The 27,981-nt window shown below is 42.9% G+C and overlaps 1 protein-coding gene across 1 annotated transcript in view; it reads right to left on the bottom strand.

Moving 5' to 3' along the window:
• RBM38 (RNA binding motif protein 38) overlaps positions 1-24,572 on the bottom strand; it is a 45,684-nt gene extending 21,112 nt beyond the window's left edge. Inside the window, exons 1-3 of the mRNA XM_060772053.2 lie at positions 24,112-24,572; positions 11,779-11,902; positions 8,405-8,459 (exon numbers count right to left, since the gene is read on the bottom strand). Coding sequence (XP_060628036.2) covers positions 8,405-8,459; positions 11,779-11,902; positions 24,112-24,279 — 347 coding nt within the window. The 5' untranslated portion in view covers positions 24,280-24,572. The remainder of the gene's footprint in view (positions 1-8,404; positions 8,460-11,778; positions 11,903-24,111) is intronic.
• Positions 24,573-27,981: the final 3,409 nt, after the last annotated feature.

Genomic DNA, 27,981 nt, shown 5'->3' with positions numbered 1-27,981 from the left:
TGGAGCCAACTGCCAAACATGTGTTGCCTGGGAGAGTTCCTGATGCTCTACCAGGAGAAAAGGGCAAGACCCCTAGCCAAGATCAGTTGGATATACTGCACTCTTGCCAGCCTGCATCTCCCACAGTTAAGCCATTGCTGGGGCAGAAATGGAGTGACGGTCTTGCTTACAGATGCATGCAAACAACAGGGATCCTCTCACCTCTGCAGGAGTCTACCGTATACCATGCAGCTATGAACAAGTCTACATAGGGACCACCAAACGCAGCACCCAAACACGAATCAAGGAACATGAAAGGCACTACAGACTACTTCAACCAGAGAAGTCAGCCATAGCAGAGCACCTGATGAACCAACCTGGGCACAGCATTTTATTTGAGAACACAGAAATGCTGGACCACTCTCACAACCACCATGTCAGACTACACAGAAAGGAGGAAACCATGAAAATGAACAAAATCTGGCTACCAATATTTAAAAAACTCTAAAATTACAACAGCAAAACAACAGAGAGTAAACAATCAGGCACATCTAATCACCTCTCAACAAAAGATTCCCCCAGGCACTGCCAAGCCATCAAATGCTAATCAAGGTGGTCAGTTGAAGCATTCACACCTAGCTCCAGCAGACATGAGTCCTTTGTCCCATCCTGGTCATTCCACATATATATAAACCTTTTTTTCCCTAGTTCCAACAGACCTCACTACCTCTGAGGATGCTTGCCATAGATGCAGGCGAAACTTCAGAAAAAAAAATGCCTCTAGAACATGGCCATATAGCCCGGAAAAACCTACAACAACCCAAGCTATATATTCCATAGCCCATTGATGCTACTCGACTTTCCTGCCTTTGCTCATAAAATCATAGAATTGGAAGAGACCACAAGGGCTATCCAATCCAACCCCATTCTGCCATAAAGGAATACCCAAAGCTCTTCTGACAGATGGCCATAGGGCCTCTGCTTTAAAACCTCCAGATAAGGAGACTCTACTACACTTTGAGGCAACATTTCTTCGGTCGAACAGCTGGTGTCCTTGTTCTCATCCCCTGAGAACCGAATAATAATTTATCACATTCATTATCATGTGACCAAGTGCATGCCTGAGTATTTTTACAGGTCATCTGGAATGCTTGGCACCAGTATTGTATTAGATGTGTTTCTATGTATTTGTTTGGATTTTGGAATATTTGTATTTGTATACCCATTGGGATGCTTTTTGACATTTTCAGCAGGCCACGCAGTTCCCAAAGGAAAAACAGATGGGACCTTTGGCCCCATCACAATTGCCCTCTCTAGCTCCTATCTTATCCAGCAGGTGCACAGAGTCACTCAGAAGCTAAACAACACAATCCTAGCAAACAATGTGATGGCAACCTGGCAGGGATTTCAGAGCAGATAGAGACATATATGTTTGCAATCCAGTTTTGAGTAGAAGAGAAAGAAGTGGCTAGGAATGACCAAGAAAACATGGTAGGGAAAAGGTACAAAGCAGTTTCTCTCAAGTCCCCATATACAGGCAATCCCCAAGTCACAAAGAAGATAAGTTCTGTAGGTTTGTTCTTAAGTTGAATTTGTTTGTAAATTGGAATAGGTACATCTTTAAAGTGTAACTCTGTGTGTGTAAAGCTTTGTACAGCATAAGGAAGGGTTAACACTCCTGTTGCGTTTGTTTGGCTGCTTGTGCCCCAGTTCAGAAGATTTCATTTCACTTTCTGTCCCTGTGATAATTGGATTTTGAAAAAATTGGTTTGTTGTGGAAACAAGGATTGGTTACAAAGTTTCTGTGGGGACACCTTTTCCCCACGATAACTCTTTCAGGAGTCAATTTCTCTTCCGAAGGGTAGATTTCTCTCGCTTCCTGTTGTCTCACCCTCACTCTTAACTATGAGTCATTTGCAAGTCAGATGTTTGCAACTTGCAGACTGTCTGTAATTCAGTTTCTGAATCAAGATTATCTGCTTTGAACTGGATTATATGGCAGTGCAGAAGGACCCCCCAGATTCTATATCATTGCTACCAGCATAAACAACTTTCATTGCTCCTAAGAACAACTCCTAGGTTTCCACTAGATATAATGTGCAGTCAGCTCTCAAAGCTGCATCTATGGAATTAATGCAAACTTCATGTTTTATCAGAGTAAGGTAAAGGTAAAGGTTTTCCCCTGACATTAAGTCCAGTCGTGCCCGACACTGGGGGTTGGTGCTCATCTCCATTTCTAAGCTGAAGAGCCGGAATTGTCCATAGACACCTCCAAGGTCATGTGGCCGGCATGACTGCATGTTTTCAAACTGCTAGGTTGGCAGAAGCTGGGGCTGACAGTGGGAGCTCATGCCGCTGCCCGAATTCAAACCTGTGACCTTTCGGTCAATGAGTTCAGCAGCTCAGTGCTTTAACCCACTGTGTCACCTGAGTAATGCTTTGAAAACACCATTTAGAATTAACTTCCAATATCCATGTGATAATTTCTAAATATTGCTGAGGCATTCCTTATTGCACTGTGAGTAGCTACAATATTAGTAACATAGAGCAGTGACTGGAGAAGCCAAGGCAGGGAAGTGAGAAAGCAATATAAAATGTAATTATATCTTAATAAGCCCTTGAGGCAGGACATCCTACAGACAAAACCACACACCACTTCATTCCTGCACTTTGTATATCCTTTCAATTATCTTTTCATCGCAGACAGAATCAGAGGTGAAAGAAGCCTCATGGGTCATCCACTCCAACCTCCTACCAACAAGCAGGAAAATCGCATTCAAAGCATCCCCAACAGATGACCTCTGCTTAAAAGCCTCCAAAGAGCCACACTCCACCACATTCCGGGGCAGAGAGTTCCACTGCTGAACAAATGACATCACAGTCACTTACATCTTGAAAACATTTCACCACTGAGACTTGACAAAGAATATGTTCTCTACTAGCCAGCAGGAATATGGCAAGTATATAGAGAGGATTTTTCTTTTTTGAGCTAGCAAACAAAGGAGTCTCAAATAAGGAATTCTCCCCAGATCCTATGCAGTTCTTATGGCTGAAAATTAAGTACTGTATCATCCCCACTTTTCAAGCAAGGCCCAGCACAACCCAGCAGGAACCTGTTTTCAAAATTAGGGTTAAAAAAATTGCAGTCTTTCCCTCTTTCCAGTGAAATCAATTCCAGATTTTTCTTCCTTCACCAATCCCTGTCACCAAAATGAAATTAAGAGCTCCAGTCTACTCTCACCTTTCAAAAGGAGTGAGAAGAAGAGGTAGAGAAATTATTTGCAAGTGGATTTGGTAAATAGACAACACCTTTGTAAAAACTGAAAGGTGGATTTGAAATTGCTCTATCTCTTCTCTGTTCTAGTCCATTTATGACAAAGCAAATCTTGTATTGTCGAAGGCTTTCATGGCTAGAATCACTAGGTTCTTGTGGGTTTTTTCGGGCTATAGGGCCATGTTCTAGAGGCATTTCTCCCGACGTTTCGCCTGCATCTATGGCAAGCATCCTCAGAGGTACCTCTGAGGATGCTTGCCATATATGCAGGCGAAACGTCAAGAGAAATGCCTCTAGAACCTGGCCCTATAGCCCAAAAAACCCCACAAGAACCTAAAGCAAATCTTCCTTAACCTTTTAGAAGAACATGCTGCTGTGGCTCTTATTTGCTATCATGTCACCTTGGATTTATGGTGATCCTATGAATAAATGCCCTACAACAGTGGTTCTCAACCTGTGGGTCCCCAGATGTTTTGGCCTTCAACTCCCAGGAATCCTCACAGCTGATAAACTGGCTGGGATTTCTGGGAGTTGTAGGCCAAAACACCTGGGGACACACAGGTTGAGAACCACTGCCCTACAAGATCACTAGTCTTCAAATTTGGGTCTATGACTTCCCCGACTGAGTCAATACAATGTGGTTTTCTCCTCCTCCTACTGCCATTCTTTTTAATGAGTTTTATAGTGGGTTGATGTAGGTTTTTCAGGCTATATGGCCATGTTTTAGAAGCATTCTCTCCTGACGTTTCGCCTGCATCTATGGCAAGCATCCTCAGAGGTTGTGAGGTCAGACCTGACATGAAAGTTGCTCCTGACATGAAAAAAAATCTTTAAGAGGAACTCTTCCTACAATCAAACTAACTCTCCTGAATGAAGTATACAGCATTTCTTCAAAACTTTAGAGATAATTAATAGCTTGCCGACTTACAGACCTGCATATTAGTTTACAGGTGCCAGAATGTTTATGCTGCACCAACCCTTTGAAGATTTGTTTACAATGTCAATTTTTTTTCTGCAATCTGTACCCTTTTATTGATATAAAAGACTCGTTCCCCCCTTCCTCCATTTTTCAGATAGCAAAAGTGAGCAATCGACAGGGTTGCAGGGGTTTATTGCCCTCCTGGAACCTTAGTCAAAAATACAGAATGCTTTCGAGCCCAAATGGGGAGCAACTTCATCTTTCCCTGCTCCTTATTTCACCAATCTGCTTTAAGGTCCAAAAGAAGCCTTTTTTTAAAATGAGGTAACTTGGGAGTCAATTTCCATTTTGTTGTTCTGTGTGCCTTCAAGTCACGCCTATCTTATGGTGACTATAAGGCAAATTTCTTGTGGGGTTTTGGCAAGATTCATTCAAAGGGGATTTCTCTTTGCTTTCCTTGCCCAAGGTCATTTGACTTGCCCAAGTCATCTTGTGGCTTTCAATGGCCAGACAGGGCTACTTCCTATTCAAAAGACACTTCTGCATCTAAAATTGTGCCCCAAAATGTGGCAAAATTCCCTCTGTGTTGGGGAATCTGAGCTGTTAGGCTCAAAAATAACCCTCAGTTAGGGTAATTCTACAAAAAATATAGCAGAGTACCAGGAGTGAACTCCATAACCAGCAGAAACTTACATGGGTGAGAAGGGATAGCCTTCTAATCTTTAGAATGGCTCAGGATTACAGAATCAGAACTTTGGGTTCAAAAATATTTATTAAAGTAAAAAAGAAATACATTCTTGATAGAAAAGTCTTGGCGATAACTAGCTTACTAAATCCTATCTTCTAAAAAAGGTAAAAGGTTTAAAAAAAGTCAATGCAGCTACATTTTGCCTGCAGAGGGGCAAAAAGTATCCCCACTGGCAGAAAGGAAAGCAGAAAAGTTAAAACATGATAGAGACCACATGGCTTTCCCAGGGCAGTTCAAACTTCAGAGGGAGTTCCCTCACAGAATTCCAATACTACATCATCAAGAGGGGAAGAGACAGTGGCTAGCAGTAAAGATAAAGACAAAGCACTTTTGGGAGACATGTATTGGAATGTGGGGAAAGGAATCCCTGAGCTTAGCCCTGTCTCTAATCATCATCATCATCATCATCATCATCTTTATTTATATCTCACCAACATCTCCCAAAAGGTACTTGGGGTGGCTTACAAGGCACTCCAAGTGCAGCATAACATAAAACGTTATATGAGTATAAAAACAGTATCACATAAAAATTATAAAAACAACCACTATCAACACACAAAATAACACCATTTTAAAACGCTGACAATCTGTAGTTAAAACTAGTTGTCGTCAATTCACAACTAAAGTGCCAGACTGTCAACCTCATATGGGCCTCTAGTCTAACTACTCATTGAGGACTAGAAACTTGATGACACAAAAACTTGTGCAGTCCAAGGATGAAACACATCACTGAATCCTGAAGGGTGGCCATAAACAAACAACATTGGGTTCCATACTCCACCAATTGCCCATCCCCAAATACAGTAACACAACTATCCATCCAAAAACTGCATGGAAGAAGCAGCTTTGAAAAAGGAAACAGAGGAGTTCGAATAGGAAAAGGGGGAAAGATGCCACCAAGAATTAAAGAACATAAGACTTGCCTCCAAAATCTTATTCACTTTTTTCTAGAAGACTAATTTAGCCTTGAGGTCCCACCCTGGGAGAAAGGTGTCATATAATTGAGACAAATAAATAAATGCAGCTCCTTTTCCCTTCTGGACTATTAAAATCAAAAGCTCTCTCTTCCCTGGAAAGTGGATTTGCTGAAAGCCACTTCTGTCAGATAGGCAATGGTCAATTTCCAGCCTGTTTATTCAATGCCGGGCTGGAAAATTTAGAGTGCTTTGTTGTGTTTTCCTTTTCTACTTTGTGCTCCTCATTCCATAACCCATCTACTGCTGGCCTGTCAACTGAACTTTAAGCTGCTGTGAAGTGCTGCTTTGTTCTATATAGCAACTAGCATGCTATTAAAAGCTCTACTAATAAGCATTTTAGCACAAGTTTCAATGGTTATAAGCTCAGTATTCATAGTACATTACCATTAACACGCCTTCTATTTTCAATGTTGTGGTGGGTGGTGGTTAAAAATGCAAGAATCTACTTCTGAAATCAGTTTTGAAAATGCCTACGTTAGCCAAGAATTGCAAAGTTAGGAAATGTCAGCAACTGAGCTACTTGGCCATTAACATACAGAGAGGAAGAGAATTTGCAAGTACACTGAACACACTGGAGGTTTGCTATTGTTTTCACACTGTCCTCTTTAAAGAAAAAGGAAGGGGGAAAAGACCCACGTGAGGGTATTAAGAACAAGAACTGTACCTTATTTTGGAATGCCCTTTCCTCGAGCACATCCAAAACAGGTACTATTTGTGTGTCATGACAATGACGTTCTGAACAGAAGCAAAACCTTTAGAAGCATGAACTTAATATTTGTGTAATGAAGAACAGGAATGTTGGAGGGAAGCAAAAAGGCAGCCAATGTGTGGAAGACAAAGAGGGGAAATTAATTATTAATCTACTTGGAAGGAAAATCCCTTAAAAACAGCTGCCTTCCAAAGCCTTTCTCACTCAGAAAAGAAAACATACGCTACTTTCCTCATCTTCTTTAGGAACATACGCACACAAGATGCACAGCAACATTTTTGGATATATTTTTACATCAGTCATTAAACAGTTAAATGAAGGTAGCATGACAGTCGCTATTGTTGTCTCAGAGTCCCCTTGTCTTCCAAAGCAGCTGCCAGATCCTATTAGGTGCATAAAAAGGGAATGTTTTGGACTGGGAAGGGATGAGATATTCTATTGAAAACTGGAGACAATGGCTCACTTCGTAGACTCTTCAAGCCCCGCATAACATCTGTCCATAATCAATTTTTGACCTAATGTTTCTTTCAGCGAATATTAGACTTTGTGTCCTAATGCAATTCATTTTCTGGGCTGGAATTGTTCCACGGAGCACAAAAGCAGAGACACACAACCCACACAGCAAAGGCCTCCTGCATGGGCCCCATTTAAACGAGAACTGTGCAAAAACTAAACTAAACAACACACACACACACACACATACCACAATAACAATGCTTGTGTTTAACAAGGCCCCTTCAACTTGTTGGGGCCCTTTAAAGAATTTGAAAAACTAACTTTTGGGGGATTACAACTCCCAAAGTTCTTCTAGTTTGCTTTGCTCCTGGAGGCTCCTTCTTTGGAGGCTTTTAAACAGGCTGGATGGCCATCTGTTGGGGGTGCTTTGAATGAGATTTTCCTGCTTCCTGGCAGGGGGTTGGACTGGATGGCCCATGAGGTCTCTTCCAATTCTATGATTTTATGGACACAATGTCATCAGAAGCCCAGAAATGCTAAATTCCTGTACTGACCTAAATCATTTCCGATGATTCAGAAGACCTTCACAGTGCATCCATGGGAAACAGAAGTTCAGTGGATCATTATTAATGAAGTGCTTCAACATTTCAAATAAGGGGTAGATGAAAAACACAGAAAAAGGAAATTCCTTGCAGTTGAACTCACTGGTTGAGTGAGTGGCAATATTGTCATGCACAGAAACTTTCCATGCATCAATCCCCATGTAGAAAAGAGCCCACAGATCTATTTCTCCTATATCATGTACACTCATTTAAAGTAACTGAGCAGATGGGAGAAACTGGATGAGGGCATGAAAGGGACATACAGCAGTGAGTGAGGGGTGTGTGACAGGTAGGTTCACAGGAAAAGGTAGAACAGATTTCTCTTGAGATTCTTTCATTTGTTTTTCAAATATCTAATAACACTGAGGTCCCATTCCACAGTAGCTTATTAAACCCATAAACAGAAATACATACCAACAATCCATACTGGCAGGCTTACAATCTCAAGAGGAAAATGGGATGGTGAGGGTAGAGAAAAACAAGAAAACTCAAAATATCCTTAGCAGGGGATGAAAAAAGATCTAAGACATGGTTTCTGATTTGTGGAAATAGAGCCACAATAAGTTGAAAAGAGCAAGGGAGAGCTACACACAACTTTTTGAAAAGTTTACCAGAACAGAAAGAAATTAGCAGACACCTTGCCACCTTTCGGTGACTATTCAAACTGGCTACAGATGATGATGATGATAATGATAATAGTAATAATAATTCATAAAGATTGTAAAACAAATTCTGCTTACCCATAAGGTCGCTGAATGAGAGCTGGATGTAACTGCTGCACTCCTAAAGTGAAACCTAGGGAAAATTTACAACAGCAATGTTAGATTACTCCATGTAATTAACTGCTTATTTATATGTGCACCTGGCTTGCCTATTCACAGTTGTGTCTCATTCTATTCAGTTGTAAAGTATACTTTGGCTGTGTGCATCTACTCCTCTTTTACTTTCATCAGTCTTCACTACAACTTGAGAAGCTTCAGAGGTTCCCCTGCCCCCTAGATTTACAACTGCATATGCATATCTGGTGGTGAAATGGGTTAAACCACTGAGCTTCTGAACTTGCTGACTGAAAGGTTGGTGGTTCAAAAGGTTGGTGGTTCGAGTTCAGGGAGCAGGGTGAGTTCCCACTATTAGACCCAGCTTCTGCCAACCTAGCAGTTTAAAAACATGCAAATGTGAGTAGATCAATAGGTAACACCTTGGCAGGAAGGTAACGGCGCTCCATGCAGTCATGCTGGCCACATGTCCTTGGAGGCATCTACGGACAATGCCGGCTCTTCAGCATAGAAATGGAGATGAGCACCACCCCACAGAGTTGGACACAGCTAGACTTAATATCAGGGGAAACCTTTACCTTTACCCCAATGCACATCTCCAGTATGTTAACCTACTATTTCCTCTTAGACAACAAGTATCTCATTAACATCTTAAGCTATCAGCCATCAACTTTTGTAGAAAGATATAATATCTGCTGCTATTCAATAATGTGAAACCGTACATTATTATTTCATGGCAGAAGAAAATCGTGAATGTAGGATACCCAAGAATGAAGTGGGGTTGCTGTACAGGTATATCTCACTCAGTTTGTGTTTCTGGGCATTTCTTTTGCTACCAGTGGTAGAAATAACATGGAAGAGATAAAGCTAGGTTCCTATGTCACACACAAAAAGGTGTGTCAACATATTTCAGCAGATTCTTTTTATCCAAACCTAATAATATGTTCTTGTAAAATAAAATAACCAATCAGATAAATCTTCTGTGTAAGTTGATCTCCTGTATAAGTCGAGGTTAGTTCTGCAACCAAAAGTATGGATTTAGACAAAACCTGTGGATAAGTTGAGGGCAGGCATGGGCAAACGTTGGCCCTGCAGGTGTTTTGGTCTTCCAACTCCCACAATTCCTAACAGCCTACCAGCTGTTAGGAATTGTAGGAGTTGAAGTCCAAAACACCTGGAGAGCCAAAGTTTGCCCATGCCTGGTTGAAGGTCATTTTGCAAAAGTGAAGCATCAGCACCACCTTGGGAAGCCATCTGCCTCTGGTCATGGCCACCTTCCTGCCCAGGCATTTAAAAGGGTCTTCTGCTACCCTATTCATAGATAAGTGCTGTTTCTTTTTTGATAAAAAAAAATGAGGTATAGTTTTAACTCTTACCAAAAAAAAAAAAAAGAACCATCCCCTTCTATGAGTGGCAAAAGTTGGAGCTTCGTTCATTCCAGGAGAACCTAAAAGAAGCATTAGCTCCTTCTATTCTCAGTACTCATTCGAAAGGAAGCACCAAAAATCCATGCCCACCATTTTCCCATTAATAATAATAATATTAATAATAATAATAATAATAATACTTTATTTATAACCTGCCCTATCTCCCCGAAGGGACTCAGGGCACTTTACAGCAGAAATAACATAGTGGCAAACATTCAATCCCAAAACAACAACTAACAAATCAAACAGTGGGTAAACAAACTCAGTAAAACTTATAAAAATAGCAACTTAAATAAACATAACATAGTACTGCATACACATTTACAACGTAATAAGCTCTTAAAACTTAAAAACTAGACTAAAAACATTAAAACTAAAATGGTATATAATATCTAACAAGCAAAGATAAGTAGGCCTTTTTAATGCCTTTTTAATGAAGGTTTTAAAAGGGCCAGAAGTAGCACTATTGTGGAGAGAGCAGATGGTGGTTGCTACTTTTAGGTTGTTTTAGGTCAGACCACGTGCTTGGTTTTTGTCACTCCCGCTCAGAGAAGGGGATGGTTCCTTCTTTGATAATAAGTAAATTACATTGACTCATGGATTAGTCAACCCACGTTTTAGCGGTCAATTTTTGACTAATATTTCCATCAAACAAAAATAGTTTGAGCCTTCTAGAGACCTCGCTGCCCTCTTCCAAAGGGCAACGAGGGATATTTTTCCCTCCTTTTGCCAGCCTTCACTTCTGATTTCCATTCTGGCATCCAACCCCCCAACACAAACAACATAAGTGTTTTTATAACTGGCCTCAAACCCTTGACTACCCAAAAGCCAGAAAACTTGTCTTCTCCCAACATGGCTATGCTACCTGGAGAATTCTGGGCATTGCAACTTACAGACTGTCATATTCAGCTGGAATGTGTCTAGCAAAAAGCAAGAAAAACAATCAGAGATCTAGAAATGGAGGGCCCTTCCAGACAGGCCCTATACCCCAGGATCTGATCCCAGGTTTTCTGTTTTAAACTAGATTATATGAGTCCACACTGCCAGATAATCTGGGATAAACAGAAAACCCGGGATCAGATAATGTAATATAGGGCCTGCCTGGAAGGTCCCCAAGTCTTAATAAGAATGACTTAGGGAAATGATACATTTAGCTTGGAGAAGAGGTGACATGATTGCTTTCTTTAAATATTTTAAAGGAGATCATGTAGACAATTGAACAAACTGTTCTTCTGCGGTTTCAGGGCCCAGAACATGAACTGATAGATTAAAATAACAAGAAAGGAGATTCCACGTAAACATCAGAAAGAACGTAAGATCTATTTAACAATGGAATAGGATTGCCTCAGAGGGTAGTGGGCTCTCATTTTTTTGGAGGACATCTTTCAGGAGTGTTTTAGTTCTATTTGCGCATGGCAAGGAGATGGGCTAGATGGCTCTTGTGGCCCCTTCCAACACAAATATTCTATGGCTGGCTATTGTAGCCTGTGAGCCTTCTTCTGAACTTGAGTCTACAGTAGTCAGCAACAGAGAGTAATCTCATCGTTGGCCAAACAGCAGTGGCTGTCCATAAGCACATGGGCCCTCCATGCTCAGCTGTTTGGAACTGGAGCGCACACACCATTGCATGGCCGGCTGCTGCCTTTCTCTGCTTCAGTTCCTCCGCCGTTTGCCAAGAGAGTGCTAATAGCTTTGAAGCCCCATCATTCTTGGCAGCAGAAACAATTGCACAAAATAAGCTTAATGTGCAGAGTTTATTTGGACGGTAGAATGGGCTTCCTGGGGTACAGAATACACACAGAGAGAGCCCTATTTGGATTGTCCCATTCAAATCCAGGGAGACCATGAACTAATTTAAGCCCAAGCCTGACCAAATGGGGAGAGGAAAAGGGAGAGAAATGTATGCCTCACCGGTTTGAATACTCCTTGGTTTTGCTCCCAAATATGCTAGGTTGACATTTGCTTTCCGGCCGTCGATGATGGGATTGGGATCCTTGCACGCCCGATCAGCGGAGGCTCTGTCCACCATGGTCACCTGTGGAGAAGCACAAATGGCATTTGCAAAGACAGAAAGTTCAGTGTGCTCACTGGTCACTCTCTTGCTCCCTTCTTGCAAGCCACAAAACTGACAAAACATCTCCTCCCTTCAATCTGTAAGAGGGTATAATCCTTTGTACAACACCAAAAAGACAAAATCTTATGCCTCCACCAATATTCTTGCTTGTTGTTTGATATCAAAAGAAAAAGACACGTGGGCTCAGTCACAGCTTGGAAACTTATTCTTTTAAAAAGCAGTGATTTGGCCACTGTTACATGTCTTGTTACATCAAGGATAGACTACTGCAATGTGCTCTATGTGGGGCTGCCTTTGAAGGCTGTTCAAAAGCTTCAAGTGGTCCAATGGGTGGCAGCCAGATTTCTAACTGGGGCAGCACACAGGGAGCATACAACTCCCTTGTTACGCCAGCTCCACTGGCTGCTAGTCTGCTACCAAGCACAATTCAAAGTGCTGGCTTTAACCTATAAGGCTCTAAACGGTTCCGGTCCAGCTTACCTGTCCAAACATATCTCCCTCTATGATCCACCTCAGAGATTAAGATCTTCTGGGGAGGCCCTGCTCTTGATTCCACCTCCCTCGCAAGTGGAACTGGTGGGGACGAGAGACAGGGCCTTCTCAGTGGTGGCCCCTCAGCTATGGAACTCCCTCCCTAGCAAAATTAGAGCAGCCCCCTCCTTCCCAACCTTCAAGAAGAAAATAAAAACATGGTTATGTGACCAAGCTTTCAGACAGCAAAGTTCTTTGTGCAATAAGAGAATAAGGAATAGTGAACGGACCAATGGAACGACTATGGATTTTATTTTGGATGGTGTGATTTTATTAACTGTTTTTAAATCATGTTGTTTATGGGTGGCTATTAATATAAATGTTATTGTATTACCAATATTTAATGTTTTACGTTTTATGTCTAAATGTTATTTGATGTTTTAATATGGCTAGGTTTTTAATTTATAGTGATAGGCTATTGTCTGGCTATTATGTCTTGGTTTTCACATGCATGTACGGCATTGAATTTTGTCTTTATTATGTTGGAAATTGCTTTGAGTTTCCTCAGGGGGAGAAAAGCGGTATACAAATTTAGTAAATAAATAAATGTGCAGTTACAGTTTGAACACCACTTCAAAGTGATTTGTTAAATATTTTTTAAAAGTTAAGGGCATGTGTTAAGTCTGTTACAGAACAAAAACAAGGAATTCTGTCACTCCTTTGTGGATTCTTTAAGACAGAGGCACTGTACACACTCCTGACCCTTAAAGATTGTACGTCTTACACCTGAGAAGTTAACCCTAATAGTCAATTTCAGTTCATACTGTTTCATATCTGTCTTAGATGTGCCACACAAAAATCTGATGTTTCTTGTAACTTCATTGTTCTTTGAAAGTACTTTTAGGTGTCTAAAAAAATGTGTCACCAACAGAAAATGTTTGAAAACCTCTGATATAGTTCAAACTCTAGCCCAGTGGTTCCCAACCTGTGGTCCATGAAAAACCAGTGGTTCGCAAGAATGAAAATATGGTACCTGGCCTCACCATTACAACAACATTGCCTCAAAACCATGTGGCAACAAAACAGACTGATCTCGCGGAACCCTCTTATTGTGCCAAGGCAACTGGGATTTCAGGAGGGAGAGACTGACTACCCATGAAAGATTACTACTACTACATCAGCTCTAGATTATTAAATAGGGTTTTCTGTGGGCGAGCAGATGGCGACTACTGGATGGCATTAGAAACTAGAGCTGATGTGGCCTATCCATTGCAATTTTCTAAATCAGCACCCCAAACAACCAAACTGAATCTAAAATTTACCAAAAAGTGATCGTAACCCTTTTGGTTCCTAATGTTAGAGAGTGGTCCCTGTTCAAGTGGCCCATGATCAAGTGATCCCTAGTCAAAAAAAGGTTGGGAACCACTGCTCTAGACAATGCAGGAATCCCTTGCTAAAGCACCCTGCTTTATTATAGTTATTTTTTTAAGGAATCAATACTAAGTTACTTGTTTCTATAATTGTTTCCAAGCTCTGACTACCTTTCCATTTTAACACACCTCAAAGTCAGGGTATATTAAGATACTACTAAGTACATTCACTCTAGGAGCTCTACCGCTTTAGTAAATCTGTAAAGTTTCTCCTTCAAACTTAGTAATTTACAGTGGAAGGCCAGAAGAAGCAGCAGCATCCTACAAGGAAACTGGGGGAGTGTACTCTAAATCTCTTTAGAGTAGCTGCTATGCAGCACCCACAACATTGCTTTTCATAATGCAAAGAAACAACAGATGGCAACTATTCTTTCTCTTCCTACAGTAAAGCCAGCAGACAGAAGTTTAGCCCCATCAGATTGGCAGCAGAGAACAATGCAAACATGAAAATCTTCCAAGTATAGAATTCCATTACACATGGACAGGATGAAGACAGGTGTCACTCCAATTTACAAAATGAATTAACTTCTGTTTCAGAATGTGACAGATCTACTACTTGGAAAAAAAAACTTCTGGAAAGAAATTAACATGTTTCGTACTTGTAGATTGCACTGATCAATTTTTCAGAAATATGCACAAATGTGAAAACAAAGTATAAATATATGTCATTGGATTGATTTAAACATAGCTCTCTGCATTTGCAAGTTTAACCTTTGCAGATAAGGTCAACATTATCTCTCTTCAGGTCCTTCAGTCCTCTAGGTGTTTTGGACTTCAACTCCCACAATTCCTAACAGTCAATAAGCTGGCTGGGATTTCTGGGAATTGAAGTTTAAAGCACCTGGAGGGGTGAAGTTTGCCCATGTCTGCTCTAACCTTTTCATACTCTTCCTCATTCAAGCTGTCTCTGAGAGGGACATCAGAAGCTTTTGTGTCTATCTTCATCTGCAATTAGAGTTTACAACCAACAAAAAGCCATTATCTTAACTAGGATTTATTAAAAACAAATCATCTTCATAAAGTATGGCTTAAGTTGTCTAATTTCAGTTAGTCACAGATAAGAGTTACTATATGCTTCCCAGATTCACATATAATGATTCATTGGCAATAGTTGCAAACTGAAGTGAACTCTAACAACCACCATGTCAGACTACACAGAGAAGCCATTAAGATCCACAAGCACAGAATCATAGAATTATAGAGATGGAAGAGACCTCATGGGCCGTCCAGTCCAATCCCCTGCCAAGAAGCAGGAAAATCGCATTAAAAGCACCCCTGACAGATGGCCATCCAGCCTCTGCTTAAAAGCCTCCAATGAAGGAGCCTCCACCACACTCTGGGGCAGAGAGTTCCACTGCTGAACAAGTCTCACAATCAGGAAGTTCTTCCTGATGTTCTGATGGAATCTCCTTTCTTGTAGTTTGAAGCCATTGTTCTGCATCCTAGTCTCCAGAGAAGCAAAAAACAAGTTTGATCCCTCCTCTCTATGACTTCCCCTCACATATTTATACATGGCCATCTTGTCTCCTCTCAGCTTTCTCTTCTGCATGCGAACAATTTCAGCAGAAAGGAGGAAACCGTGAAAATGAACAAAATCTGATTATCAGTATCAGGACAGTAAATAAAGAACAACACCCCCCAAAAAACAGGGGAATTCCAGTCACGAAACAATCAGGGCTAGCTAACACCTCCCAACAAAGAATTCCCCTAGGCAGGAAGCAGCCAGGCTTTGAAGCTGCAAGGCTATTCAGTGCTAATCAAGTTGGCCAATTGCAAAATTCACACTTGCCTTGACAAGAGTTCTTTCTCCAACCCTGGACATTTCACACATATATAAACCCCACTTGCCTAGTTTCCAACACACCTCACAACTTCTGAGGATGCCTGCCATAGATGTGGGCAAAATGTCAGGATAAAATGCTTCTGGAACACAGCCATACAGCCCAAAAAACTCACAGCAACTCAATGATTCCAGCCATGAAAACCTTCAACATCACATTGAAGTAAACACTTCTGATCTTTTCCTCATCACCATGCTGGAAGAGTACAATGGAGCCAAAGTCTTGTTCACGCAGCTAAATTATATAACTAGTGTTACATTTGAATGGAGCCATTATAAATGTCAAGAGGAACACTGGACGTATGTATTCTGTAGAAGAACCTTGAAACACATGAAGCAGCACTAATTGCAAACAAGGGAGCAAGACTGAATAAGTATATTAACCTGGGTTGGGGATGGGAAGCATGGGACAAATGTAATGAGTGGACTGAGAGTCAATAGTACACTTGTCTACCATGAAGGCAACCTTGGTTCTGGTCTATTACTACAATTGGGAATTAGCAAGGAAACTTTAGAGAATTTCTCTCTTCTAATAATGGATGCACACAAGATCTCATTAAGTTGCAAGTTGACCTAATAACTGGGCAGGATGGGATGATAAATGGAAACACAACTACCAAAACAAATAAGAGCCTTAAGTGGAATATGGAATTCCCCTTCAGGCACCTAAAATGAATAAACACACTAACACTTCAGTTTTGGTAAATTTAGTCCACTTCCACAGACCTATCTGAAGAAACGGTTGTGTCCATAAACAACGATGCCACAATAAATTCATTCATGTTTAAAGATGCTTCATGACTTATTTGTTGTAATTCAACAGATTCTTCATCACACTAGAGAATGAATCCACTTTAAATCTGGTTTCTGCCTCTTGGAGAATTCTGGTGTTTGTAGTTTAGTGAAGCTGTTAAAAGCTCCTCCCCTAACTACAAATCCCAGAATTCTGCAGGAGGCAGCAACCGGATTTAAAGTGGATTCATTCTCTAGTGTGATGCAGCAATCCTTCTGGGAACTGACACTGCGACTGGAAAAATGGTAGGCAGCTCTAGCTCAAATGTGCTGGCAGAACAATGCATGAAAGAAAACAGTTTCCCAAAGGAGCACATGCTTCTACTCTGATGTTTGATTTTAATACAAAGATCACCAAGCAGCTGGAGGGAAATCTGTAGATGGACCACAAAGACAAGAGCAATGAAGTCTGGTGAGAGTGTTAAGCCCTATGTGTCCCTTCCTTCAATGACAAGCTTTCCTCTCAAAATAACCTTCGTAAGAAGTTTTAAGAACACCACCAACATATGGGAAAGGGTTTTGTGTGTGTGTGTCAGGAGCAACTTGAGAAACTGCAAGTCACTTCTGGTGTGAGAGAATTGGCCATCTGCAAGGACATTGCCCAGGGGACACCTGGATGTTCTGATGTTTTACCATCCTTGTGGGAGGTTTCTCTCATGTCCCTTCATAGGGAGCTGGAGCTGACAGAGGGAGCTCATCCATGCTCTTCCCCAGATTTGAACTTGTGACCTTTCGATATTCAGTCCTGATGGCACAAGGGTTTAACCATTGCGCCACCAGGGAAAGTACATATTCAATGTACATATGTATTGACGAAGGCTTTCATGGCCGGAATCACTGGGTTGTTGTAGGTTTTTGGGCTGTATGTCCATGTTCTAGAAGCATTCTCTCCTGACATTTCGCCTGCATCTGTGGCAATCACCCTCACAACCTCTGAGGATGCTTGCCACAGATGAAGGTGAAATGTCAGGAAAGAATGCTTCTAGAACATGGCCATACAGCTCAAAAAACCTACAACAACGCAGTTTCAATGTACATAGTTTGCATGCAAAGGGATGTTGATTCAATCCCTGCCATCTCAACCTAAGTCTCCCAAAAAATCCAACCAGCTAAGATTGACAGCACAGATCTTGATGGCCCAACAGCCTCATTTAGTATTGGTGGCTTTCTGGAACAGCTTGAAGCTGTTATTTTTTTCCACAACAACCTCCCAGAATCCTGTCAATCACTGTGTCCATTAGCTATGTCGCTGGTGTGTTCTGGGACTTTCAGTAAAAACAAAAAGTAACTGTTAGAACACCAAACATGACAAAGTCCTCTGTCTGGGTTGCTATAAGTTTTCTGGGCTATGGCTATGTTCCAGAAGCATTCTCTTCTGACGTTTCGCCTGCATCTGTGATAGGCATCCTCAGGGTTGTGAAGTTTGTTGGAAACTAGGAAAGTGGGGTTTTATATATCTGTGGAATGTCCATGGTGGGAGAACGAACTCACACTTGCCTCAAACAGACAAGACTTCTTTCTCCCACCCTGGACATTCCACAGATATATAAAACCCCACTTTCCTAGTTTCCAACAGACGTCGCAACCCCTGAGGATGCCTGTCATAGATGAAAGTGAAACATCAGGAGATAATGCTTCTGAAACATGGCCATACAGCCTGGAAAACTCACAGCAACCCAGCGATATGGGCCTTGAAAGTCTTCGACAATACATAGTCCTCTGTCTCACAGTAAAGGTCTATGTAATCTCCACAGTGGCCAACTAGTCTCTTGCCCGCTCCTAACTGTTGTTGCTCAGCAACTGGTATTTAGAGTCATGCTGCCTTTGATCCGAGAAGCACAACACACAACCATCGTGGCAAGTAGCCAAATGGGTGCTTCATCCCCCATTAATTTTTTCTAATCCTCTTTCTAAAGCCATCTAAGCTAGTCATGGATGCCACATCATGTGGCAGCAGATTCCAGTGACGGTTTTAACAAGGAGCCACTTCTATAGAAGCAGAGCATGCAGCAAAACATGGCCCATATTTCTATATCTCTTCAAAGGTGCAACCAACAAGGCCCATTTCCAGGACATTCTTTTACACCAGCATTTCTCAACCTGGGGGTTGGGACCCCTGGGTGGGTCACAAGGGGCTGTCAGAGGGGTCGCCAAAGACCACCAGAAAACACATTGTTTTCTGTTGGTTGTAGGGGTTCTGTGTGGGAGGTTGGCCCAATTCTATCGTTGGTAGGGTTCAGAATGCTTTTTGGGTTTAGATGAACTATAAATCCCAGCAACTACAACTCCCAAATGTCAAGGTCTATTTTCCCCAAATTTCACCAGGGTTTCCATTTGGGCATATTGAGTATTTGTACCAAGTTTGGTCCAGACCCATCATTGTTTTGAGTCCACAGTGCTCTCTGGATGTAGGTGAACTACAACTCCAAAACTCAAGGTCAATGTCCACCAAACCCTTCCAGTATTTTCTATTTCTCATGGGAGTCTGTGTTGCAAGTTTGGTTTAATTTCATCATTGGTGGGGTTCAGAATGCTCTTTGATTGTAGGTGAACTATAAATCCCAGCAACTACAACTCCCAAAATGTCAAAGTCTATTTTCCCCATACTCCACCAGGGTTCACATTTGGGCATATTGAACAATCGTGCCGAGTTTGGTCCAGATCCATCATTGTTTGAGTCCACAGGACTCTCTGGATGTTGGTGAACTACAACTCCCAAACTCAAGATCAATGCCCACCAAACCTTCTAGTAGTTTCTGTTGGTCATGGGAGTTCTGTGTGCCAAGTTTGATTCAGTTTCATCGTTGGGGGAATTCAGAATGCTCTTTGAGTGTAGGTTAATTATAAATCCCAGCAACTACAACTCCCAAATGACAAAATCAATCCACCCCCCAAACCCAACAGTATTCAAATTTAAGGCTATTGGATATTTGTGCCAAATTTGGTCCAGTGAATGAAAATACATCCTGCATATCAGATATTTACATTATGATTCATTACAGTAGCAAAATTACAGTTATGAAGTAGCAACAAAAATAATAATATGGTTGGGGGTCACCACAACATGAGGAACTGTATTAAGGGGTTGTGGCATTAGGAAGGTTGAGAACCATTGTTTTACACAAACCTTCAGCCTAGTTTTCCATTCTTCCTCACTGCATGTTGTGGCTTTGGAACTGAGACACTCTTAAGAGGAAAAAACTGGGCAAGTCATGTGGATTGGTAGGCACTCCAATACTGCCAGAGGTTGTAAGACAACATTTAAATAGCTCTTTTTAATGCACATCTGCATGCTTTGGGGCTCACTTAAGTTTGCTGCAACACAAAATGAAGGATGTTGTTTTGTCTAAAACTCACTCAGTTGGGAGAACTGGATTTTTTTCTGCATATGAATGTGGATACATAGGATGCCAAGCTTGGGGTGGCAAACTGGGAGATAAAAAAATAAACTGCACTCCTAGCCACCTTTCTAACCAATCTCCCATTCGTTCATGAGACAGTGTTGGGTTTTCTCCATCTCCTCATGCCAAAAAAACAACCTTGAAGATGACAACAGGAGAGGGAACAGGGGAGCAACACACCACTAATCCCAATGCCACTAAGGACAAATTGGCACAGAGCAAAACAGCTAACGCAAAAGCCAAAGCAATGTGAATAATGCACTAGGTTACAAAACCATTCCCTCTACCCCACAATGCCAGTCTCCTAACAGGATATACAATGCTTCAGCAGAAAAGAGGGAATAAAATAACAGCCAGTTAACTGCTGCAGTAAGTTTGGAGGCTTGGAAGGCAAAAGGAGGCATGGAACAAAAGGAGATGGAGAGGTAGAGAGAGATTAAGTTCGCTGCTAAGCAAGCACTTAAGTTCAAGGGAGGCCCCTTTCTCCTGGACCCAGGAAAATATCATCAAGTCCTGCACAGTCTACAAGAGTTGCAGTGAAAAAACAAAAGAACACACCTCTATACCAGTGGTTCTCAACCTGTGGGTCCTCCGATGTTTTGGCCTTCAACTCCCAAAATTCCTAAACTGGCTGGGATTTCTGGGAGTTGTAGGCCAAAACACCTGGGGATCCACAGGTTGCAAACCACTGCTCAATACTTTTATGTCAAGCCACTTTGATTCCCCTTTGGGGAGATAAAGAGGGGTATAAATAAGTATTATAATAATAGGGGCCCCTGGTAGCACAGTGGTTTAAACCACTGAGCTGCTGACTGAAAGGTTGGTGGTTTGAATCCGAGGAGTAGAGTGAGCTCCTACAGTTAGCCCCAGCTTCTGCCAACCTAACAGTTTGAAAACATGCAAATGTGAGTAGGTCAATAGGTAACACCTTGGCAGGAAGGTAACGGCACTCCATGCAGTCATGCCAGCCACATGACCTAGGAAGCGTCATAGAATCATAGAGTCCAACCCCCTGCCTAAAAGCATGAATATTGCATTCAAAGCACCCATGACAGATGGCCATCAGCCTCTGTTTAAAAGCTTCCGAAGAAGGAGCCTCCACCACACTCTGGAGTGTCTATGGACAATGCTGGCTCTTTGGCTTAGAAATGGAGATGAGCACCACTCCCCAGAGTCGGACACAACTACACTTAATGTCAAAAGGAACCTTTACCTAACAAAAACAACAAGAACAATAATAGAGGACAGTCATGGACCCATGCAGCAGATCAAGAAGCCAAAAATCCAATAAATGACCTCTATGGGTCACTATGTGGGCCACGGTGGCACAGCGGGTTAAACTGCTGAGCTGCTGAACTTGCTGACTGAAAGGTCAGTGGCTTGAATCCACTGAGTGGGGTGAGCTCCCACTGTTAGCCCCAGTTTCTGCCAACCTAGCAGATTGAAAAAATGCAAATGTGAGTAGATTAATAGATACCGCTCCAGTGGGTAGGTAATGGTGTGCCATGCAGTCATGCTGGCCACATGACCTTGGAGGCATCTATGGACAATGCTGGCTCTTCAGCTTATAAATGGAGATGAGCACCACCTCACAGAGTCAAACATAACTAGACTTTGTGTCAAGTGAAAACACTATGAGTTGACAGACAACTTGAATGAACATATACACCCCTCCTCAACTTTTCATAGTTATCAGGCCAGTTGCTCTCTTATCTTTCATCCTTCAGATGTTTTAGGCTTCAACCCTAAGAAATCCCTGACTAGGACTTCTGGAAGTTGACATCTGAAATATTAGTGGCATCAAAGGCTAAGAACTAGTAATTTAAAGCGGCTGGAAAAAAAATGGATCCCTGTTACATATTGACATACTTGATGGAAATGTGCCCACAAAACTGTTTCTCCTCTAACTCCCTTGTAAGGCCTCAAGCAGTTAACAAGGTTTGTTATCCTTATGGGTGAAACATCAGGAGAGAATGCTTCTGGAACATGGCCATACAGCCCGGAAAACCCACAGCAACCCAGTCTGTTATCCATTTTGTTAATAATAAAGCAAACTTTACTTTCAAAACAAACACTCTCCATTGCCAGGGTCACTTTTAGAAGCAGCTGTCACTCAAAAGATTTCTTTCCAACCCTTCGAAACCGGCTGCAACTTTACCAATCTGGTCCGCTTCACTCCAGAATCTCAACCCCTCTTAGAGATGACTTCGGAAGAAGCTCTCCAAGACACAGTTTGAGAAAGGTGCAGGGCTGAGGCCCCTCCCCATGCCATCAAACCCTTTCTGCACTCCGAAAAACACCTTCTCGCCTTCAGAAGGGATTTTTCTGGACAGATTTCCAGGAAAGGAACAATCGCAGCTAATGGGCACCAATATCGTACTGAAAAAAATAACACTATGTAACACAATGTATTGTTGAAGGCTTTCATGGCCATGTTCCAGAAGCATTCTCTCCTGATGTTTTGCCTGCATCTACATTGCATCTAATGCAATGTAACAATGCAGCTATGTAACACAATGTTTGTTCCTGGGTTATAAATGTCATTCTCTAATTTTATTTTCTGTGTCAGGAGCGACTTGAGAAACTACAAGTTGCTTCTAGAGTGAGAAAATTGGCCATCTGCAAGGACGTTGCCTAGAGGATGCCCCGTTGTTTTCGATGTTTTTCCATCTTTGTGGAAGGCTTTTCTCGTGTAATTCTCTCATGAGCTAGAGCTGACAGAGGGAGCTCATCTGCACTCTCCCCGGATTTGAACCTCTGGCCTGTCGGTCTTCAGTCCTGCTGGCACAAGGTTTAACCAAGTGGGTCCCCCAGGTGTTTTGGCCTACAACTCCCAGAAATCCCAGCCAGTTAGGATTTCTGAGAGGTGAAGGCCAAAACATCTGGGGTGGTTGAGAACCACTGGTTTAACCCATTGAGCCACATGGGGCAATTAATTGGATCTACTGTAAAGACATGGGGAAAGTTACGGAGACCCCGGTGGCGCAGTAGGTCAAACCCTTATGCCAGCAGGACTGATGACTTGGAGGTTGGGTTGCTGACCTGAAGGTTGCCGGTTTGAATCTAACCCAGGGAGAGTGTGGATGAGCTCCCTCTATCAGCTACAGCTCCATGCGGGGACATGAGAGAAGCCTCCCACAAGGATGGACTCTGGATTTTGGATTCTGATTTTAACAGGCGTGTTTTTAATCAATTGTTTAATTACTGGTTTTAATATTTTAATGTATTGCTGATTGTTGATTGTGTTTGTGAGTCCCCCCTCGGGGGTGAGTAGGGTGGGGTAAAAATATAGGAAATAATAAATAATAAATAAATAAATTGTGTTGTTGTTCATTCATTCAGTTGTTTCCGACTCTGTGACCTCATGGACCAGCCCATGCCAGAGCTCCCTGTCGGCCGTCATCACCCCCAGCTCCTTTAAGGTCAATCCAGTCACTTCTAGGATCCCATCCATCCATCTTGCCTTGCTCTTCCTTTTTCCTTCCATTTTCCCCAGCATAAATGGTAAAAACATTTTAAAAACCCGAAAACTAAACATCTGGGCGTTCCCTGGGCAATGTTCTTGCAGACGGCCAATTCTCTCACACCAGAAGCAACTTGCAGTTTCTCAAATCGCTCTTGGACATCCAGGCGTCCCCTGGGCAACGTCCTTGCAGACGGATAATTCTCTCACACCAGAAGCAACTTGCAGTTTCTCAAGTTGCTCTCGACACAAGAAAATAAAATGGGGAAAGTTTATTAAACTGCGAAAAAAAAATGTTTTTGTGGGGCATATCCTGGTATAGATTTTCAATTCCGCCTTGTTTGTGGCAGACAGAAAAACAAAGTTTTCTGGAGTGGAACAACTACTTCCAGAGGATGTATGGCAGAGTTAAAGAGGAAAATAACACTTTCAAGACAGGAACAGAAAATGTTTCAAATCTAGTTACATACTGTCACTGGTCTCTCAGATGATATAGCTTAGGAAACAGTCATCATCAAGCTCTGTATCAGGTGTGAGGTAACTTGGGCCTTCTAGGGTTTTGGACTCCAACTCCCACCATTCCGAACAGCCTCAGCCCCCTTCCTTTTCCCCCTCAGCCGCTTAAGCGGCTGAGGGGGAAAAGGAAGGGGCCTGAGGCTGTTCGGAATGGTGGGAGTTGGAGTCCAAAACCCCTGGAAGGCTCAAGATGACCTAAACTTAGTGGAGATGCTCCTGAGGCAAGAGCACAGGGAAAGAAGCCTAGGCGCACTCACGAATCCGTATCCGCGGGACTTGCCGCTCTGCCGGTCGGTGATCACGACGGCTTCCTCGATGTCCCCGAAGCCCTCGAAGTACTTCCTCAGCGAGGCGTCGGTGGTGTGGTAGGGCAGCCCCCCGACGAAGATCTTGGTGAAGGTGGTGTCCTTGGGCACCGGGTGCATGGCGAAGGAAGGAAGAGGAGGAGGAAGGAGGAGAAGAAGAAGAAGGAGCTGCCGCGAGGAAGAGCATCCAAAGGGGAGGAGGAGGAAAGCGAGCCTTGCAAAGGGCAGCCAAGGGGGAACTCAGTCCACGGAGGGAGCCATAGGGTGGTCTGGCTTCTGGATCTCCTCCTCCTCCTCCTCCGCCGCCGCCCCTTCGAGCAAAGCCTTCCCTGCCGCTCGCAGCCGCGGCGCGGAAAAAACTCCTCTGCCGCCTGGTCGGCTTTGTACCCATTCGCCTCCTTCAGAGCCAAGCAATAGCCACGCCCCCTTTGCATAAGCCACGCCCACACTGCCACGCCCCCTCCGCCCCAGGAGGGAGGGAGGGGGAAGGCAAAGGACCCTGGGGTTTGTAGTCTGCCAAATGTCCAGGGTGCTGCTTCTCTGCACTGTCTAGATTAGAAGACCTACAAGCCACTCTAAACACTGGGTTGTTGTAGGTTTTTTCAGGCCATTTAGCCATGTTCTAGAGACATTCTCTCCTGAGGTTTCGCCTGCATCTAAGGCAAGCATCCTCAGAGGTAGTGAGGTCTGTAGGAACTAGGAAAATTGGGTTTATATATCTGTGGAATGATCAGGGTGGGACAAAGAACTCCTGTCTGTTGGAGCTACGTGTGAGTGTTTCTGAGGATGCTTACCATAGATGGAGGCGAAACCTCAGGAAAGAATGCCTCTAGAACAGGCATGTAGGGGGGGGGGGCTTGGGAGACTTCAGCCCCCCCCCCTCCGAAATTATCATGATGGTCCGCGAAAAGGCCTTACTGGTGCATTATTTAAACTGTTATGTTTATTCATATCATGCTCTGATCACCATACTCAATATATCCCATATGCATGGGGGTATTGGGGTAATTTATTTTTATTTATTTATTTCGTATACTTCTCAACCCCCGAGGGGGGACTCAGGGCAGCTTACAAAAAGGCACATCTTGGTGCCTACACAAATACAATAACATATAAAACCAGCAATTAAATGGTCAACAATTAAAATAATTAAAACAACAATATATCACACAATCAATAGCCAATCTCAGACGCAGCGTTCGCCAGTCTCAGAGTTCATATTTCATTCCACCTTGTCCAATTCCTATCTATAGTCACAGTCCTTTATTCATCTGCCTGATTGTCCAAACGCCTGGTCCCACATCCATGTTTTTAATTTCTTTCTGAAGGAAAGGAGGGATGTTGCTGATCTAATCTCCCCGGGGAGTGAATTCCATAGGTGAGGGGCCACCACTGAGAAGGCCCTGCTCCTCATCCCCGCCAATCTCACTTGTGACAGAGGATCTCAGACTCCGAGATGGGACGTAAAGGGAGATGCGTTCGGACAGATACGCTGGGCCGGAACCATATAGGGTTTTGTAGGTCAACAATACAAAGGTAACAATACAAAACGTTTGCTTGAGTAGACCCTCTTTCACTCAGACTCAGCCCCCCCCCCAAACAAACTCAGTCCCCCCCGCGAATCGAAATCCTGGCTACGGGCCTGCTCTAGAACATGGCCATATAGCCCGAAAAAACCTACAACAACCCAGTGATTCCAGCCATGAAAGCCTTCGACAATACAATCTAAACACCTTCGCAGAAGCATACGAGAAGCTCGGCCTGTCATTGAACATCGAGAAAACCAAAGTGCTCTTCCAGTAGTCACCGGCCAATCCCTCTCCAATGCCAGAGATATTATTATTATTATTATTATTATTATTATTATTAACTTTATTTATACCCCGCAACATCTCCTGAAGGACTCAATGCGGCTTACAAAGGCCAAGGCCGCAACAAACAACAACATACAAATATAACAGGAAAACTCATAAGCAAATAATAAAACATCAAGCAAAGACAATAAAACACTAAAAACAATGACACATGATGCATTTAAAATCTAAAAGGTACAACTTAATGGTGTAACATTAGAAAATGTTGATCATTTCCGCTACCTTGGCAGCCACCTCTCCACCAAAGTCAACATCAACACCGAAATACAACACTGCCTGAACTCTGCGAGTGCAGCATTTTCCCGAATGAAGCAGAGAGTGTTTGAGGACCAGGACATCTGTAAGAATACCAAGGTGCTTGTTTATAAAGCTATTGTCCTCCCAACCCAGCTATATGCCTGCGAAATGTGGACTGTCTACAGACGTCACATGCAACTCCTGGAACGATTCCATCAGCGCTGCCTCCGGAAAATTCTGCAAATCTCTTGGGAAGACAAGCGGGCAAACGTCAGCGTGCTGGAAGAGCAAAGACCACCAGCATTGTAGCGATGGTCCTCCGCCATCAACTCCACTGGACCGGCCATGTTGTCCGGATGCCCTACCACCGTCTCCCAAAGCAGTTGCTCTACTCCGAACTCAAGAATGGAAAACCGAATGTTGGTGGGCAAGAAAAGAGATTTAAAGACAGGCTCAAAGCCAACCATAAAAACTCTGAGAACTGGGAAGCCCTGGCCCTTGAGCGCTCCAGCTGGAGATCAGCTGTGACCAGCAATGCTGTAGAATTTGAAGAGGCATGAATGGAGGACAAAAGAGAGAAATGTGCCAAGAGGAAGGTGCGTCAAGCCAATCCCGACCGGAACCACCTTCCGCCTGGAAACCAATGCCCTCACTGAAGAAGAAGATGCAGATCAAGAATAGGGATCCACAGTCACCTACGGACCCACCACCAGTACACTGATCTTGGAAGACAATCCTACTCGGACAACTAGGGATTGCCTAAGTAAGTACTGTCTATAACACTGTTTCTCAACCTTCCTAATGCCACCACCCCTGAATACATGTTCCTCATGTTGTGATGACCCCTGTCCACCTAACTATAACGCTATTTTCATTGCTACTTCATAACTCTAATTTGGCTACTGTTGTGAATTGTAATGTAAATATATCTGATATGCAGGATGTATTTTCATTCACTAAACCAAATTGGGCATAAATACCCAATACACCCAAATTTAAATACTGGTGGGGTTGGGAGAGAGCACTGATTTTGTCATTTGGGAGTTGTAGTTGCTGGGATTCATAGTTCACCTACAATCAAAGAGTATTCTGAACTCCATCAATGATGGAGCTGAATCAAACTTGGCACACAGAACTCTCATGACCAACAGAAAATACTGGAAGGGTTTGGTGGGCACTGACCTTGAGTTTTGGAGTTGTCGTTCACCTGCATCTAGAGAGTACTGTGGATTCAAACAACGATGGATCTGGACCAAACTTGGCACAAATAGTCTATATGGCCAAATGTGAACCCTGGTGGAGTTTGGGGAAAATAGTCCTTGACATTTGGGAGTTGTAGTTGCTGAGATTTGTAGTTCACCTACAATCAAAGAGCATTCTGAACCCCACCAATGATAGAATTGGGCCAAACTTCTCACACAGAACCCCCATGATCAACAAAAAATACTGTGTTTTCTGATGGTCTTTGGCGACCCCTCTGACACCCCCTGCGCGGCCCTCCCCGAGGGGTCCCGACCCCCAGGTTGAGAAACTCTGGTCTATGGAATGAATGGAGTCTGGCTATGCCATCCTGGGAGCTGGTGTTTTCTCAGCTCTCTAGCCTTCCCTTTCAAAGAGGGCTGGCCGATCGCCTCTCACCCAACTATAATTCCCAGGATCCCATAGCCTTCACCCATGGTGGGATTTGTAGTTTGGTGGGGCTTCAAGAGCT

This window comes from Anolis sagrei, chromosome 4 (assembly GCF_037176765.1).
Source record: "Anolis sagrei isolate rAnoSag1 chromosome 4, rAnoSag1.mat, whole genome shotgun sequence".
Lineage (NCBI taxonomy): Eukaryota > Metazoa > Chordata > Lepidosauria > Squamata > Dactyloidae > Anolis > Anolis sagrei.
The sequence above is the reverse complement of the archived record's forward strand: the minus strand, read 5'-3'. Positions and strand labels throughout refer to the sequence as shown.